Source organism: Phasianus colchicus, chromosome 8 (assembly GCF_987193195.1).
Source record: "Phasianus colchicus chromosome 8, bPhaCol1.hap1.1, whole genome shotgun sequence".
NCBI lineage: Eukaryota > Metazoa > Chordata > Aves > Galliformes > Phasianidae > Phasianus > Phasianus colchicus.
The window spans coordinates 29,685,191-29,704,794 of record NC_143443.1 but is presented as its reverse complement, the minus strand read 5'-3'; the positions used below and the strand labels follow the sequence as shown (position 1 = coordinate 29,704,794).

Sequence of the window (19,604 nt, the reverse complement as noted above, 5' to 3'; positions counted from 1 at the left end):
AGTGCTTCATATTTTTTCACACAAAATAATTGTGTAAAGTTTTAAAATCAGTGTTTTGAATTGTCCAACTTCAAAGCTGCCTTCTTTCTGGAGAAGCTAATGAGAGAGAAACTTGGAATGAAATTAAAGCTAGAAATTGAATTGGATTTATAAAAACAAATGGCAGTGTTAAGATGGACTTATTCACGAGGAGAACAAAAGAAATGTCTCTCTCATGGCTCTCTCCGAGGCTGGTGCTGGTACAGAACTGAAGTGTCTTGAACCAGAGTGCTGGGCTCCTTCCTGAAGAGTGCCGACAGTCAAAGGGCACTTCATGATTTATTTGAATTTCTGAGACTCCACTTCAGATCCGTGTGACTGTTTCCTGAACATATTGTGATCTCTGAATGTGACAAGCAGATGCTTCTGATGGTTAAGCAAACAGTGTTTGTGAAAGACTTCTTTCTTATGAAATGGCAGATACATCCTGCAGGCAGCGATGTTCCTACACTGCTATTTGCAAGTCATCTGCACAGAAATACTGGAAGGCTGTGTCAGTGATAGAATGGAAAACCAAGCACTAGAAAGTGGTAGGAAATTAGCACTAAGTCAAAACGGAAAGAAGAAATTCCCTAGAAGTGCTTTCTCAAATGCTTCATCTAAATACTGCTGCAGATTCCATAATGTTTTTCTGTTTCCAAGGACAAGCCCTTACTGCCTGCCCTTGGATGCTGACTGTGTCCCACGCTGGAGCAGGGGCAAGTGAAGGGAAGGCTGTGCTCAGAAATCAGCATACTCTGCTCAGAAAGAGCAAATTGTGTGGTGAGACAGTGCTTGTAAAACCTTGAGTGTTTTGAATATGTACTGCTTTCCATAAGAGTCGCGTGCAGTGATGAGGGAAATAAGGCTCAAGGGAAAAAAAAAAAACAAAAAAACCCCACATTTCCTGTGTTTTTATTGTAGTTCCAGGAGATGGGAAGGAAAGAACAGTTACATGCTTTTCACAGAATGAAAGAAGCGCTGATCTGCGTAACTAAACTGTGCTGCTTCTTTAGGATTCTAAACTTATCGCGTCATTTCTGAAACAACTTAGGGTTTAGTATCTCAATATTTTTTTCACCTTTGAAAGCAGTGATGGTTTTTGCTATTGATGAACTTAAAATAAAGACCTGTTAAGGCATTTTGTACAAAAAGGACTCCTGTATAGTAACATTTGCAGTCCTGAACGTGTTCTGTGGGACTTGCCTTGTTCTCAGAATTGTCAGTGCTAGTAAATGTAACTCAGATTACATGTTGCAGTAAAGGTTGTTTACATGTTCTCTAGTCTTGTGCATTCAGAAACTTTTATTAACTTTTTATTCTTTTTCAGCAGTAAATATGCAGAAAAATATTTTTTCAGTTTTTGTCTTGTGGAGCATTAAAGATTCTTTTCAATCCTGTTACCACTTCATAAGATGTGTGTTAATCTGGTTTATGTAATTTGAATTCTCTTCTGCGTTTTTCAGGTACAAGCCTTTCTTTCCATTTCAAGTGTCGTCACCTGATGAGTATGAAGACCGAGACCTCTGTATACAGGATTTACCACTGACAGAAGGTCGACTAAAAGTCACGTTAATTGAATGTACAAGGTATCTATTGTGGTCTTTTGTTTATCTTTATTAAGCAAATATATATGCTTCTTAATCATAGTAATTATAGCTGTACTGATTCAAGAAGTGGCATCTTTTGGTGTAATGATTGAACTCCAGTTTAGAATTATATTTTGAAAATAAAAATGAACAAACAAAAGGTGCTGCAAGTTTGAAGCACTTCCACATTGTGTGCATACAAATGGATTTTTATTTCTTATGAATTTAGTTTAGTTAGAGGCTCCTGTTTTTCTTCTAGTTTGGCACACCGAATTATGAATCTCTTTCAGGACAGTATAAATGTTGTAATTATCCTATTGTATTGTGCTGTAAGCACAGGGGAAATAATTCTTTCATTCGGTTTTAGTTTGATCCAAGTAACTTTCATGAGGCATAACTTACTGCCTTTGTCTTGAACAAAATAATGGAAACGAACAAAATCTATTTTCTTTCTTTACTGAAGAGAAAACCGTTCTCTTTAAAACTGGACCAAGTGTGCAGGCTTCTTGTTTTGTTTGTTTTTGTCAGACCTTTTAGTTCATGGTTTGTGTTAGATCTTATCTTAGTAGTGCTTAGGCTTTGATCTATCCTTGTGCCATTCTGCTCCTTATGAACTAAACACTGGTTTATGATGATGTTATTTTTAACTCTTCATTAGTTATATTACCATGTGAGTCCCATTTAGCATGCCTTTTTTTTCTGTAGCCTGGTACAACTATGTTGGAACTGTATTTGCTGTAATAATGTCTTTTATCAGTGCTACTTACCATTCAAAACAAGCTTATTTCTAGAAAGTGTTATACTTCGAAGGACTGTGTGGGGCACGGCAGTGATCTTTAACACTTCTCTGGAAAGAATTACTGCTTACCTGAGTTCCAAGCTTTGTGATATATTCTCTGTGAGCAAGCCAGTAATTCTAAATGATTTGGTACGTTCCTTGGCTGTTAAGAACCCATACCGAGTAAGGGAGCTCAATCTCTTCACAGGCAGTCTCCAATTTCAGTCCAGTAGCGTGCTCGTTTTTATTCTAATAGGGCCCAAAATAACTACTTCTGAGCTCTGTGAAGTTGCTTTGACTTTGGAAAGTCACTTTTAAGTACTTTGTCTTTCCTGAATATGAAATGCTGTGTTACATTGCTAGCATATCAGTAATGTTTTCTTTCTTTCCGTTACCTTCTAGAAGCCAGATTGCTCAGTTTGACATCATCATCTGACCTTTCAGTATTTTCAGCTGTCACAGATGCTTATCAGATGGCAGAGAGAGGATGCAGTTGCTGGCTTGTCAGGCCTTTTAAGCTTCAGGTCTGATTTAATCTGACTCTTTTATGCTGCTTGGAATTTCTAGACACACGCTTGAGCAGACACATCTCAATCTAGATGTCTGTCTTTTGGTCCTGTAGTAATTCCTCAGATCTTCCAAGTGTCCATCCTTTTTTGAAATTAAACTTCTACAGCTGTGGTCTGTAGAATGCCTCTGGAAGCATATCTTTTCCTTACTTTGTAGCTGAAGATATTTGTGAGCTGAAAGGCATGTAAAAGAGTTTGGAAGTAAAGGAAGAAATACAAAATGTGCATAAAAGTAACAGTCAGAATTTCCCTTTTTCATAATCACTGTGTGTGAAAGTTGTCTGGGACTGTTGGGAAGGGTTCTTTTGCTGAGCAGCACTGTATGCAAGGACACAAAGGGTTTTCTTCCCCATCTGCCATTGGGACCTTTGCACATTTTTGGGGTTTTTTGCCTTGAGAGACTTAAAGTGAGCATTGTACCTTGCTACTGACCAGTGTTTGCTTTTCACTGACCTCCGTTCTTCATGTAAAGCTGCTCTGAGGTCACTGAATCTTCAAGAGCACTTTCTATCACAGGCAGAGTGCCCCAAGGATAGTGTAGGTTCTATATGAATGAGCTCATAGAAGCCCAATCACTGTTTGCTAATGAGAACTTCTAAGCTGTTCTGTTTAGAACAGTTTAACTAACTGTTACCTGACAGTTTTTGGTCTTGACAGTCTTCTCACTTCCAGTAGAACATCTCTCTGACTTCTGTATTTTTCTCCATTCTTTTGCTCAATGCCTCAGAAGGCTTTTATATTCTTTCTCCATATAGTAACTGTGACAAAGATGAATGACAGAAGTTTTCTGTCAATCATTGCATGGAGGAGTAGCAATCAGTTTCTGTTCTCGTGTTTAACAGTTAAATCTTGAACAACAGTGGTGACACTACAGTGATGGCACAATTTGCACACTTCCTATATTAGACATTTCTTGCTTAATTTTATTTTTTCTTCACAGAACCGAATACTTGAAATTAGAAAAGTGAGGTTGTCATTTTAAATACTTTTTTTTTCTGCATCTTAATGCAAAATTAAGGAAAGAATGGCCTCAACTGGCATAAATAAGAAATACAGTCTTTGCCTGATCTGCTGAAAAAGTGTTTTTATGGTTGCAGTACATTCATTCCCATTAACTCTCAGAACTCATTCATTGCAAAAACATCAGCAGGTAAAAACCTTTTGCATCCTGACAGTAAAGGTCATTCTATGAAAGAGGAAACATCAGACCAACAATTACAATATTTTAGGGAAAGGGAAGGACAAAGCAACATGTCCCATATAAGTTCTTTCTTTTTTTTTTTTTTTTAAGATAATCTGTGGAGGAAATCTAAAAATCTGTCAACTCTAATAAAACAATGCCATAACGTGAACTATTAAAATGAACATTTAAATTATTTAAGTGTCAATTTAATCACATTTCCTTATTGATTTATTATAAGTAAAGAAAGCTACAAACTTTGTATCGGAACATCTTTCTTAAACCCTTTCAGACAGGCTTACAAATGTCTGTGAAGTATAGATATCAATTCAATATGCTGTAGTTTTGGGGGTGCTGTGGCACAGTCTTTATCTTTTTCTGTGGTTGCATTAAAGAACACAGTATCTCCGTTTGCATGCTAGTAGAGATGTTATTCACACAAAAACTTCCTTAATGTTACAGTGGTTAAAATTTCCCCCATGTCTTCCTGAATATGGAAACTGGATTCCAAACTCTATTGTGAAGCATCCATGAACAGTACTGCTTATTAGAAATGAAGGAATATTTTTGCTCGCCTGTGATACATTTCTTCAAGTGGGGTGTTGGCAGCCTAATGTCACCTCTGTCCCCTGCCTGTCTCTGAAGTTTGGTGACCAGAAAATGAAATGTGTGCAGCCAGTGACCAGCTGTGGAAAAACTTGAATGAAGTGGCTGGTAGCAATGACAGACTCACTGTGGTGTAGGCACAGAAGAAAAAGTGTGTTACTTAAAAGCAGCTACTAAAAACAGAACAGAGCAGCCACAGAGGGTTGTGGGGGATGGCTTAAAAATAAGCAAAAAAGATGGGATTTGGTCAGTTTAAGTAACCTCAAACAAACTTAGTCTTGTTGAGTCATAATACCTAATCAGTTTGGTCTGAGAAAAAATTTCTTTTTACTGTAATTGATCCAGTAGTGTCTAGATAAACAAGTGCTGAGGGTCAATCTGGAAGTAAAGCTGACATCTGCTCTTTGCAGTGTTTCAGTAGAGAATGGGCAAGTGTGCAAACTTCACATCTGAGTTTGGCATTAAGGATGCAGGAACTAACACTGAGCCACAAACATCTGACACTTTGTACAGTGTGCTGGGTACAAGCCCAGGTGCAAGTGTGAAAATTGAGCACCAGTAAGGATCCTCAAATACCATTTTGCCCACATGTTCACTTACATCCAAGCAGTTAAATAAATACTTTGTAGAGAGACATACAAAAGGAATGCTTAATTCCCTTTGTTGCAACACAGGTTAGAGAGAGCTACTGTAGACAGAGAGATGCTTTACCTTGGGATTAGTTTAATTTCACCAATTCTAGTTGTTGGTTACATTTGCTTTCAGTTATTTTACTTAATTATCAAAATATTAACGCATTTCCACGTCTGGAAGTCTATGAACTTTTTGGTCATGACTACTTAGAAAACATAGAAACATTATTTAAGAGCATGAACAGAGAACTGGTGTGGTTTTCTAACAGTTTTCATCTTCATCATCTAAAGACTTGTATAAAACAGATAAAAGTATCTCAATTACAAATAAGATACTTTGGCTGAATGCTTAGAAAGCTTAGAAACTGTCAAAGTATACAGAAAAACAGCTCTCTTGAAAGAATATAATTTGTTTGAGGTTTTTATTCCAAAATATTTATCCAATTCCAGCTACTGTGAGATAAAACTGTGTATAACTTAAGTGCTCTTATGAATCCTAAAAAACATTGTTTCTTTCCCCATTTTGTAGTACTGGTATCCAACTGCCAGGCTTTGTAGCCTTCTGGAATAGCATATTATGCATAAAGAACCTCTTCTGCTTGTTGTGAGTGTATCAAAAGAATTGCAGATAGGAGAGGATCCTAATACAGCAAAATAGACACAAATAAACAGTGACTTAGTACTACAGTAACACACTTCCAAACCAAGAAAAGCTGTTGTATGCTGTAAGTTTAGAATTCACGTTGCTATGTTTGTTTATAAGTAGTTATTGTCTAGGAAAGTACTTTTCTTCCAACTGAACATTTAACAAAACAAACAGAAGTCCTAGCTAAAATTTTGAAATGATTTATGGCACACATAGAATTCTTCCACTAGAGGGTGGCAGTGCCTTGTCTTTTGTGAATTGCTTACGTGGGCTTGTGTTTGTGCACATTGAAAACAGTGCACAGGGGATGGATAAGGGAAGAACAGTGACTTTAGCATGATATCTGGGCTATGTAATAGTGTTACAATTCTTACTACAGGCTTTTCTGTTTCAGGTTATTTATATTTGGATCCTATGAAAAGGAAACAAATGTTCATTGCACAATGGAGCTGAGCAGTAGTGTTTGGGAAGAAAAATCAAGGAGTTCTATTAAAACGGTAAAATGGATATAATCTTTGTATGTTGCAATATGTCTTATGGTCTTATGTTGTTTAGACAGTGTGCCTTCTGGGCAGTCAAATGGGTGATTTGGCAGGAAGAAAACACTAAAAACATAATGTTGTTTTCTTTTCAATCCAAAGTTTTTTGACTGTCAGTTTGAGATGTATGGATAGCATCGTGCTCAGTTATCACAGTTGTGCTTGAAAATGTACCTAATTTGCATATATTAATTATCAACTATTATCTGCTTTAAAGCAAACAGTTTAAAATGTGCATTTGTAGACCTGTTGCATTTGGGTGAGGCAATGTTTAGAAAACAGTGAATGAGGTTCACCTGTCTTTCACTGGGCAGTAGTGTATTCCTTTCTGACATGAGTACTGAAGATGTGCTCAAAGGGTAACTCATGACCAATTTCCTGCTTTTGCCTACATTTTGACAAAATGTGGAGGGAATCGTCTCTAACTTTTTCTGGAGCATATGAATAATGTCTGCTAAAGAAAAATACTTTTAAAACTGTGCAAATATAGAACATAGTAGTATTAATGGTATTGTAAGTTAATCTTTTATTATCATGCTTGATAACATGAATTTAGCAGCACACAACCTACAAAATACATTTCTTTCGCATACGTGGGAGGAATAACATTGGCTCTCTTCTTCAAAACAAGAGGTGCAGTATATGAGAGCCTTAACATTTCACATCAGTGATACTGTGGTAGTTATCAAACTGAACTTAGGCTGAGCAGAGTAAGTACTGTGCCTATTGAAAACAACAGAAACTTTACAAAGACTTCATCTTAGTAACTGGCTTCATAAAAAGAAATCACTGGAATGAAAATCAGTGTTATCTATTTTACCCTCTACTGTCAGAGCTTTAAGAGAGCTGAACTCAGTGCATTATATTTGACTGCAGTTCTGGAGTTCAGCACTGTTTAATGGCTGGAGCAGCCAGAATCTGGAATCTCTCTTCAATCTCTGTGATTAAATTCCTTTTTGTCTTGCTTTTAAAACTCCTTGTGACAACTGCTGTGAAACTTGTTCTCAGCTTATTTATACTGTTATCCCTAAAAGAGTACATGACTGAGCATCAGAAAGACAATTGCTTCCCATTGTCTTAGCTGCTGTATTTTCAGTCAAATGAAAAATGTGAGTGGTTGACCAGAGGTTCAATCTGGCTCCTTTAGCATTCGGTTGCAAGCACCTTTCTGAGCACAGCATGCAGGAGGTGGGCAGGGAAAGCACAAGCAGAGAGGAAGCCAGTAGTTGGCACGCAGGCAGAGAAACTTCTGAGGAAGTTTTAAGAGCCTGGTTTGGCAGCCAAACATCACAGAAAACAGTGGTGGTTCCTAGAGTTATCTCCATCTATTCCACCTCTTGGCACTGTGAGGGCTGTTTGGTTGTGAATTAGCTGTGTTAGCTCCCTGAGCTCACTAGCTGCGTGTTAGCATCTGTGCCAGAGCAATTTCAAAACGTGTTCTTTGCTCTCGTTAGCAGGCAATGTGGCATTGGTGTGTTTGTGACAGCAGATGGCAGTAGAACTAAACTGGTGGTAGGAGAAAGGCCCGTTTAAAACTGCAGAAAAGGACTTGGGCTCACGTTCTGTTTCAGCACCTGAAATGGAATGGCAGGTTTTCAAGTTTTCCATCCTTAAGAACAATGACCTGAGATGTAAGGAGGTTTGAGTAGCTGTGTTCCTGTCCTCTGCTGTCCCATCACTGCCTGCTGAGAGCAGTGGCTCCTTGGCGTGAGCTGCTGGATCTGTAGTTGCACTGTCAGTATGGGGAACTCATTGTGCTCAACCACCTTGAACTTTATGCCACTGAAGGGGTAAACTAGCTTTATGATCCTGGTTCTAAAGATCTTGATTATGGCTGAATACTGAAAGTTAGCACCTTGCAAAGCCACTTTGCTATGTAACTTCTATTTATCATGTTTAATACAATCATGGGGGTCTCTTTTCCTTAGAAAATCAGTTCAAATATGCAAGTTAAGTTAAAAAATATTAGGACACCTTGCTGGATAGCAAGAGAATTGCCAAGTCCCTCAATAGAATTAGAAATGTTGCAAACATGCTTAGGTTTGGAACTGACTTTCTGAGAAATTGCAACTGTGTGAAGTCTTTCTCACATTAAATCCTTCTTTTAAATGACCGTGTCTGCAATAATTAATTGAGATGAAGTTGTTAAAATGAATATCAGAAATTACGGTGGAGAAATGATAGACTAAGTTGAAGTGAAAAATAGTTCAGTAGATTCTGGTTTAAATGTTTGTTTTGTTGTAGTATCATATAGGCATGAGAATACATCCACTGAGGCAGACAGCATTCTACAAAGTTCCTGAGGAAAATTCCCCTAACTTTCTGCACTTAGTGGCATTTTCATTCTTTTTATTGTACTAGTAGTAGTGATAAAAGATTAGACAGGTTTAATACTTCATAATAAACTTGGTGAGACTTTGATCTGATCCATTATTTATGGAATATTAGCAGATGTCAAAATTGCTTCTGAAAAAAAAGTGCTGTGTTACTGAATGTATCTGGATGATTACTGAAGTATCTGTTGTAATTCAAAGATGTTTCTTGCTTCTAAGCTGTTTACCAAATCAGTCTGAAATACCAATAAAACTTCAGAGAAATGATTTGGCACATTCCCCTGTGACACGTAAACATTCTTAAATACCTTAATTAGTACTGTTGCTGCTGGAATTAACTTTAATCACTGCATTGCTATGGGAAAATTATTTATGGATAGGATATAGTCATTAGACAGCATTAGCAGCACTGGATTACTAGACAGGTGTTCCACAGCTAAAACTGTACTTATGTTTGTATCTAAATACTAGCCAGCACTTACAGACTGGGGGGAAAAAAGGTTTTTATTGTTTATGACAATGTAGAGTAATAGAGGAAAGGTTCTGAACTGGAAGACGAAATGTATCTGTTCTATGGGTTGTTGGAGTTTTTTTTTGCTTTGTTTTTGTAATAGAAATTTGGAAGCATAAGATAATTGCTGTTGATTGTGAAATAATGAAGCTAGATAATCTAAGACAAATACGAGGGAACATGTCTTAAATTCTGATTTCAAAGTAATAGGCTCCTTCAGGTTGCACTGCAGGAACTCCACACTTCTGTCATCTTAAAGGCAGCAAGTGTGGGTGGGAGGGTACTTTTGATTGGGGTTTTACCTGTTGTTTTTTTTTTTTTAATAATATTTTTTCAAATCCCACTTATTCTTTTCTCCGTACATTCAGAGGTCAGCACTGAAGTAACTGGTAAGGGCAGTGCCATCAGCCTCTCAATACGTTCTGAGTTTGTGCGTATCCACTTACACGTACACAGACCACAGTCTTTGCTGCTTGTGGGAGGTGATTCTGTCAGCTGTGGGCTTCTACGCATGAATACAGTGGTAACTTCTGAAATTACTCTAGGCAGGCTGGTTGGTACATTTTAATAAAAACAAAAGGGATATTTCTTAGTCTTTCATAAAACTAAACTTGCTTTATCAGGGCTTACGGGAAACTAAAGGTATTCTGGTAGTGACACACAAATATAAAACGAGTAATAATGTAAATCAAATTCAGCACCTTCTGAAATGAGTTGCCTGAGGATACCCAACAATAATGTCAAATTTTGAAGCAACTGTGAAACGTTAATTTGTAAATACGCAGAATTAAATGCCTCACAGTTGGCATTTCGGTCTGCTTGTTTAACAGTCTGCCATTTCAGCATTTAATCCTATCAAAAGAAAGGAGGAGGATTAAAGCAAGGGAAGCTTTTTCAAAATGTCACTTTTTATGAAAATTCATGATCTTGTAAAATTTGATAATATTTGTAAATTCAATGGGGAATAGTTCTGAGATTTGTGCCTTACATAATGTTCTGTAATCCGTCTTTCAAATAAACTTGAAGGCCATCAGGATTTTTTTCTGGTTCACCCGAAACATTTAAGCTTTTTTACTGGAGGCCTCAGAGCATTTCTGTTTCTCTGTGTTTTAATGAGACCTTCTGTAGTGAGGGCCAAGTATTGGGTCCTGCGTTTTGGTCACAACAACCCCAGGCAACCCTACAGGCTTGGGGAAGAGTGGCTGGAAAGCTGCCTTGGTGAAAGGGGCATTGGTGTACTGATGGACAGTTGGCTGAATATGAGCCAGCAATGTGCCCAGGTGGCCAAGAAGGCCAATGGCATCCTGGCTTGGATCAGGAATGGTGTGGTGAGCAGGATTAGGGAAGTCATCCTGCCCCTGTACTTGGCTCTGGTGAGGCCTCACCTTGAGAACTGTGTTCAGTTTTGGGCATCTCAGTACAGAAGGGACATTGAGGTGCTGGAGCAGGTCCAAAGAAGGGCAACAAGGCTGGTGAAGGGCTTGGATAATGTGCCCTATGAGGAGAGACTGAAGGAACTGGGGCTGTTCAGTCTGGGGGAAAAGGAGGCTGAGGGGAGATCTTATTGTTCTCCTCCAGTATCTGAAAGGTGCTTACAGTGAGAGCAGGGTTGGTCTCTTCTCACTGGTGACAGGTGATAGGATGAGGGGAAATGGACTCAGATTGCCCCAGAGTAAGTTTAGGTTGGATATCAGGAAAAACTTCTTTACAGAAAGGGTTGTGAAGCACAGGGATAGACTCCCCAGGGAGGTGGTTGAGTCACCAACCCTGGATGTGCTTAAAAACTGTTTGGATGTGGTGCTCAGGGACATGATTTAGTGGAGCATTGTTAGAGTTAGGGTAGGATGGTTAGGTCGTGGTTGGACTCGATGATCTTCAAGGTCTTTTCCAACCTGAGAGATTCTATGATTCTGTGAACTTTAAAAGAAAAGCAAACAAAACCACTTTTTTGGTGCACGTGTATTCAGGTGGTCCAGAACGAGGTGCTTCTGCCACAGCCACAGTGTGACCTAATATTGCCTGCTCATATAAAAAATAAATAAAAATCATTCAGGAGATACACACTGTGTTCTTGGGCACACATATCCTGATTGAAAAGCAGAGTGCTCCACAGCTTGCTGCAGAAGGGGGCAGTGTAAAAAGCATCAACTGCATCCAGGTCTTAATATTCCATATATGCACCTTCTTTCTCCTCATGGCTGTGCTTGAAATTGTGAGCTTTTCTCAGAGCACTTGTTGTTCTGCAGCGGGTTCTGATAGCCTGCTTTGAGTCTGACTTTCTGGCTTTCACATTTAAAATATTAGGAAAAAGGATTGCAAAGTAAAACAAAGTGCCGAGTTCCTTCTACATTATTACAGAATGCACATAAAACTTTTGAGGTTCATCAGGGATTAGTTCTTCTTGCTTATGTTCTTTCAATGCTTATTACTGACCTGATAAGCAGTATTCCTTTTAGCATTTAATGTTCATTAGAGGTTACTCACGCAATTACCAATCTCTAGTATGTATTCTCTAATTTTTACTTCCATCTTTTCTATATCCTTCAGATAGTACCTAGTTAGAGTAGAAAGTGTAAGCTTTTCTTATTGTGCAGCTTCACATGTAAAATAAACAGTTATGAATGAAGTAGAGCATGATCTCTTTCCATTAAGAATGCTTGCAAAATACGAGCCAGGCACGACGCTGTAGTGCATCACTGATGCTCTGTGCTGATTTATTTCTTTATTCTTCTCACCTGCTCAAAATATTGGATGTGGGAAGGAGTTTTAAGTAGGTTTTGCAGCAGCTGTGTTTCTTGTTTGCAAAGAAGTTGATTTACAGAGATTTATTTAGCCGTTCCTGCTAAATAAATAGATGGCTGATGCATGAGAGCTAACTTTGTTTGTGTAAACAGTGTGGGCTATTGTAAGAGAGATAACAGTGTTTCATTGACCAGAGTAAACAAAATGGTTTCCGGGCAATTTAGTACATTTTGGGAATGACTTTCTAAACTATGTAGTTATGTTCTGTTGTGAAGTTCTGCAGCCAGGGAGCCAGCATCTGTGCTGGTGGTTGCTGCATGTGGCTGCATTGGAGAGGGAGGGATGGGAGTAGAAGGTTCAGGGCTCTCTTCCCTTTGAAATGCTCTTTTACAAGTGAATCATCTGTGCAAGGTCTTCTTCCTGAGGGTCGTAATGCCCAAAAGTAGGTGTTTGGCTTTGGGGTGTGGTGACTATTATGTTGGATAGGTGGCTTCCAAACTCTAGAAGTCTGACATGCATTTTCAAAAAATCTCTTTTTTTGAAAGTCAGACCTTTTACTAGCATCACATTCATCCCAGTGTGTTCTTTCTCACTTTGGTATATTCAAACTCAATTCTTTGCCTCTGAAACACATGGGGGGAAAAATGAAAGACTTTATGGACTTTAAATAGAAATATTATATGGAGTTTCTTTTGCCAGCTGACAGAGTGACCAAGTGTTTCATATCTAAGACATAAACTGAGAAACATAATATTGAAACTTTATCGATTTAAAATGTGACAATTTGTGTGAAGTTGTTCTCTCAAGCAATTTTTTGCCTGTCAGGATTCATGGAAATGATTCATAGAACTGAGTCTTTAATTTTGAGAGTCTCTAAATTACAGTAGGGATCTGAGTATCCATCAATAACAATGGAAGTGTTAGACATAGGCTAGAGTCTGGTTGGTGGGTATGTGACTTGAAGCTGTACTTCTTTTGCTCATCTACTTTGGCCTAAGTGTTGTACACTTAGAAGGGTGATGTGCATAAGCACAGCTGTTTATATTGATTTTAAGTAGTGATGAGCATCAACCTCTTCTCTGGTTCTCTGTATAATTCAGATTTCTTACCTAGTAATGGCCCTGTACATCTGTGTTCCTGTCTGGATTTCAGCAGCTACCCTTCTGTTCTTATGAGTTTGAGAGATGATATTCAAATCTTCTTGATTGTTTTATATGTAGACCATATTAACATGTACTTAAATACTCATTGGTAGACAAAATCTCAGTACTTAGGTCTGATTCTCACTGCTGTTGTAGTTGGTGTAAATACAAAAATTACATCAGATTAAATGAGTATAATCAGGCTAAATGCCAGGAAGAAATTTTGAATGAAGGTTTTGGAAAATATCCTTATTTAATTAATTGGCATTTAATTAATTATATATACTACAATAATTTCAGAATTAAAGATTTCACTGAAGAACCTACTATTCTTTAATATAGATACTTGATGTCCTTCCACAGAAGGAAAATGAATGTTCATACCCCACAGACAGTTGATGTGTAGTGGTCTGAAATTGTGGTTGAAGTGTCAAAATACAGGGCTATAAACTACTGAATGACTGCAAAGAAAGCCTTTAATTTTGTGGGAGGAATTCCTTATTCTGAGTACAGTCTTATGTCAAGTTGCTATCTTTATGAAGTCAAATGAGTTAAGTAGTTCAAATTCTTGGACTCGAGGTGCTGTGTTGTTACATGGGTAGTGTCTCACCTTTCTGGAATGCTGTAATTATTTCTCTGAACATTATCTCAAATTGACTATTCATTTTTTTTTGTTCTTTTTCCCTCTAATCACAAGCCAAAGCAGAAATCAGATGCTTGTCTCTTGGTGTTAAGTCTTTTACAGGTCTTTCAGGGTGTTGCTCAGCATCTGGAGGTCACGCATTCAATGAGGATGGTGTTTGGAGTACATGTTGCTGTTATTGTTCTCATTAGTTACAGTACTGTGGTTGTTTTCTGTCATTGATTCTATGATTCTTAGAATTGCTCAGGTTGGAAAAGACCTTAAAGATCATCAAATCCAACTGCAACCTAACCATACTACTGTAAGAAAAACAGGGGAGAAACCTGCTTTTGAGGGCAAAAGTGCGTGCTCTGATTAATAGTACACAGGTGGTTCTTCTCCCTTTTACTGAAGGATTACTATTTTTAAAATACTTTTGGTAATGATGGAAAAAAAAGCCTAAGCAGGCATTTTGTAATGCAGATGTGGTATGTGTTCTCCAAAAGCTCTATAACTATGGCAGACAAATGAGAGAGAAATATGGGTGGGCAGCATAGCAGTTGCCCTACGAAAGCCTTGAGGATCAAAAATGCAATTGCTGCTTCCCATCACGCAAATAAAATGACTAAAAGGTCATTCCAGTGTACGAAGGTTAGATAGAGCAGCCTGATACTCTGCAAAGGACACCTATACATCGGAAGTAATCAGAAGTGAGTCATCGTTTTAAAAAATGGAACATTTCTCTTAATGCAGGCTATTAAAAGGCTGGCTCCATTAAATTTTTGGTAAGATAAATAGACTCTTTGAACTATGATGTCTTTACAGATATCTTAAGCAAAAGTCAGTATCTTCAGATCTTTACTAACGTCATCTGTTTCCATTTTTAGGTGCTCAGCTTTTAACAAATATAATGTCTGCACACCCTCAGATCCATTTGATGTTAAAGCTATATATTTTCTTTAGCTGAAGGAAGAAAACAACCCCCAAAAACAGCCTCTAGAAATCTGAGGCTGGATATCCAGAAAGCTTGAATTTTTAATTGTTTTTAGTTACAAAACCATTTTTTTATCCAAATATAATTATGTATATGCATGTTTTATGTACACACATACTTTTAACATATATATGTATACATGCATTTAATATATGTAGGAGTGTGTGTGTGTGTATATATATATATAAAAAATCAAAAGTATCAGTCGTTCTTCAGTTAAATTTACATGATGATTTTTTGGATAGCAAATTGACCACATGTTTAAAAATGTAGATTGTTACAATAACTTGACTCGTGAGACATTGGCCTGGACTTATCTGGGACTCATTTAAATTTACAGCTCTAATCTTGTAGGAGAGTCAAAAAACGCAAAGATGATGGTTAGCAGAGCAATTGCAGAAATTTGGTTCTGGGTTCACAGGTAGTTAAATCGTACATCTGCGGGAGTAAAGCAAGAACAGGCTGTACAGCAGCTTGTAAACTCAAAATACTTACATAACTATGAATTACATCCTAAGTAAGCTTAGGAATACAGTGTTCACAACTTCCTAATACAGCCAAGCATTGTAATCTTCTCTAACCTCCCCTTAAAACTGATGATTACCGTTGGTCTCAAAGCTGATGGAAATTTGTGGATAAGTAGAAACAAAAATGCACATACACAGAGTTCTATAATAGAATGAGTTACCTGCGTAACAAGTAACTTAGTAAAATTATAAATTAATGTTCAGTCACTTGGTGCTTCCTTGAAATGTGGAGTCAACATTAATTTGAACTATGTAACCTGTTGTTAAGGGGTACGAGATGAACCCTGTGACAGGGATGTTAATAGATGGTGCATAACGTTCTTGTATTCAGAAGCTTAAATTTGAGACCTGTTTATAGACAGTGAATGAAGCTGACCTCAAGCAGCAGAGCATGGTGGGGTTTAAGTTTGGCTGGCTGCAGTGCAGGTTGGGTTGAAGGAGCCCTTTGTGATGCAAATCACAGTTCAGGGAGCAGAGGCCATGGGAAGCTCAGCCTCTAAGCACACACCTGATCTGAGATAAAAAGCAAATGTAGACATGTGCTTTAAATAACTCTTAAATTGCAAATTCCATGCTGGCGGTTTGCTGTTGCTATCTCTTTTGTCTCTTGAATGAGTTGAAAAACCATAGATTTATATTGTTGCCATCTTGCTGAGATTTACTTGTTAAAGGTTATCCAGCTTTTTCCTTTCTTTTTTGTGAATAGTATAGTAAATAATGGAAGTGCAGTGGAGGCATGGGTAAAACTAGGTTCTGTGGGGTGGCAGTAAGGTAAGTTGCTTGTCCGTGGATTTAGATCGTGCAGTGTGGTTGATGCTATAGTCCTTTACAGTAAAGATTGTAGAAAGAAAGCAGTTTGCAAATCAGCATTGGAGAAAAATACTTGGAGTGCTCCAGCTGTGTATGGTAAGTAGTTGAGAGGGTGGGAGAAAAAGGACTGTAGGCAAGAGATCTTATAACTCAAATCCCACAACATTGCTCAGAATGGAAAAGGAGCAGGTAGTGATGATGTGCAGGTGAACGTGTTCTGTCTAGGTGACCTTGTTTCATGTGATGATGAAACAAAGCAGTTACATTTGCTTTGGAAATCTTTGACCTGTTGCATTACTATGAAGGAGTGAAGTCCAATGCTTGAGTTTCTTTAGCTTTGCTGTTCTGCTTAAAAATTCAGAAGAGTAAGGGAGAGCTAAGAGTTTTTGTTGATTGTTGGTAGTTTGTTTTAAGAGTGATTTAATGTAAGTTGTGAGAAAGCAAGAATTCAGGCTCAGTTTTGACCTGAGGAAAATTCTCTGCTAGACAAATAGGGTAGGATGTGTTGGGAGTAATATACCACACTGTATGTTCAACTGGGGGGTGGGGGGCTTCAGAGGGCAGTTGTAAGACTTCTGTTGGCTGAGCAGTCTTGTCAGTCAGCAAAAATAAATGGCTCAGGAAAACCCTTAGACAGAGTTTCTTTGAAGTTTTCCAGTAAGGAAAATACCTGAGGTACTAGGGAGTTCTCTAAGCAGTACTTAGGGATGTAATATCTGTTAATTATTAAAAGAAAGCGGGTGCGATATTAGGGGAGAGCAAATAATACCTATTAATGTAGTGCAGGAGACCAGGTGTGATGATAAATAGCTGCATAAACAGACCAAAGGACATCTAACAAGGATAAAATCACCACCAAAGTCACAGCAGTAGTAAGGTCATGGGAGTACAGCAGCTGTAAATATTTGGCTAATGTGGAATCTTTTAATGTACCTAGTTAATGTACATATTATCTATAGGTTATAGAAACTCAAAGATACTTGTAATTATACTATCAAGAACATTAAACAGCAGATATACTGACTATAGCAATTATATATAGAACTACCTGAAGTTGAGCCAATTTTTCTGCTGTAGTCAGTATTTCTGCTGTTTAATATATTAATATTAATATATTAATTTATATTTATATATAAAGATATAGTTCCAAACAAGACTGAATTCTAGCTGAACAGTGAGTCTGGTTATTAGACTAGAGCCAGGGTAATGTGGAGTGGAAGAGACCTCAGGAGGTAACCTGGGCCTTCCAGGTCACAGCAAGGCTATTGAATTCATTTGGACTACCTTAGACTAAACCACTCTTTTTACTTGAGACCAATCTAGGAGTATTTCTGTACTGATAGAATCAGAGTAATATTTCTTTGTGTTCCAGATAATCCAGGCAGGAGGCAGTTCTAGCCTAAATACTCTTAGCAAACCAGAGGAAATAATAAATATATGATGTTCTTGTTTATTTCATTTCCGCAGTCTGGCTACAGGGGATGTTTGGCCAAAGCATGGGAACATCTATGATGGATTTTCATTCCTTGCAGACAATATCTGAACAAAGAATATTTTTTAACAATTTTATTTTTGCCTGCTTTGATAAAAGCTTCTACTTCCACAATAGTTTTGATGTTTTAGCTGTTGAAGAAGAATCTCAAATAACATTTTCTGAAAATATGTTTGTAATAACGAGGAATGAACTTTTGGCTGCTGTTATAAGCGAAGATGGTGAGATCCTTGCCAACTGATCTGTAGAAGTGCATTTGGAACCACAATCTTGGCTACATATGATTGAGGTAACCAAGGCTTGTAATTAATTCCTGAACTTAAAGCTGCTAGGAGGAAACAAATTTGTAAAAGGTCACTAAAGCAGTATTCTCTTAGGTCTAATAAATGGAATGAAAGTAAACCACATTTACCATAAAGTAAAGAACGTGTTTCTAGCTAGGATCACGCAATTTGCTTTTTTACAAAGATTAGTTTCATTTTGGATTTTGTTTGGCCAGCTGGGACTGCAAACCTGTGGATGCACCGGAAGAAGACTGAATACACTCTCTTTTGCGAGTTCAAAAAATAATGGACCAAATATATGCAAAATAGTTTCCAGTTCAACTCAGAAGTACGCTCTTCTCTGAAAATGGCAAAAAAAAAAAAAAAAAGATGCTTCTGCTGAAAATACTGAAATTACTGAAATTAAGTCCATTTTGGTATTTGTGTGACTTAGCAGTGTAGAATTCTTTCAGTTTAAATTATCTTCTGGGATTCGTCCTCCAATGGTATTCAAGTATGTAAAGCAAAAGGCTTATTTCAAATTTCTAGAGTTCAGGAAGAAGGGCAAGCTGTGCGTGACGAAAACACATGTTTATTCATTAGGATTTTCTGACACTGAAGGCTAGCAGACTTCTAAGTTTAAAATTAAAGAAGAAAAAAAGCACCACACTGACAATTTTATCTTCCCAAATTGTATGTCTCACAAAAAAAAAGAGAATTCTTTATACTTTTCTCTGTCAGACTAGATTGTAATATTTGCATGACAGTCATTACTGAAGTATAACATTGTGCACAAATAGATATTTAAAAATGCAAGTATGGCTTTTTAAGTAGTTTGTGTAAATAGTTTTAATAACCAGAGGTCTGCAGCAGTGAAGCTATGGGAATTTGCCACAGTACCTCACACGTGGACATGCAGGCAGCAGTTCTCCAGTGCAGGCTAATTATTTTCTCTCTCCGTTTTTCTTTTCCTCCACTCCATAGATGCGGTGGTTTTATCCTTCCCCACCCCCAGTATATGATTAAAAATAATTTCCTGACTACATTTTACTTCAGCTTTCAAAAATGTTTTAGAGATTGAAAGTTTTCTTGAGTTAACACATCTTGCTCTCATGAAATACGCCAAAGAGCGAAGTGACTATTAAGAATTCAGAGCAACTTACTAAGTTTGTAGTTTTGCATCCTAATGTTTTTACTACAGTTCATCTCTTTTACTTTATTTACTTGATTACCACAAGCAATTTCATCCTTCATCACACTGCACGTTTGTTCTTTTATGAGGCTCTAATTTCTGTAATCTGTGGGTATTCAGATCCTATTTTTATCATCAAGATTTTTAACTTAGCTTGTTCTCATGGTCAGAAAATGCACTTGTTTATGGCTTCATTGTTAAATATATATAGTGTATTTTTAACTTGTGCCTAAACTAAACTTTTATGTACTTTACTAGCAATGTTTTCAGTGCACACTCCACATTATTGACAACTAACTTTTAAAATAGTTCTTTTCCAGTACCAATTTAAATAAGAAACAGACTTAGGAATCTTTAGTGCTGGGTGCACTGTTTATGAAGGTGAATCTTTCTCAGAGGAGTTTTCAGAGAGCTCTTAA

General features: G+C 37.5%; 1 protein-coding gene across 1 annotated transcript in view; it reads left to right on the top strand.

Annotated features, from left to right (window-relative positions):
• PDZD8 (PDZ domain containing 8) overlaps positions 1–19,604 on the top strand; it is a 49,435-nt gene that overhangs the window by 16,042 nt on the left and 13,789 nt on the right. The window contains exons 2-3 of the mRNA XM_031597412.2: positions 1,485–1,607; positions 6,413–6,515. Coding sequence (XP_031453272.2) covers positions 1,485–1,607; positions 6,413–6,515 — 226 coding nt within the window. The remainder of the gene's footprint in view (positions 1–1,484; positions 1,608–6,412; positions 6,516–19,604) is intronic.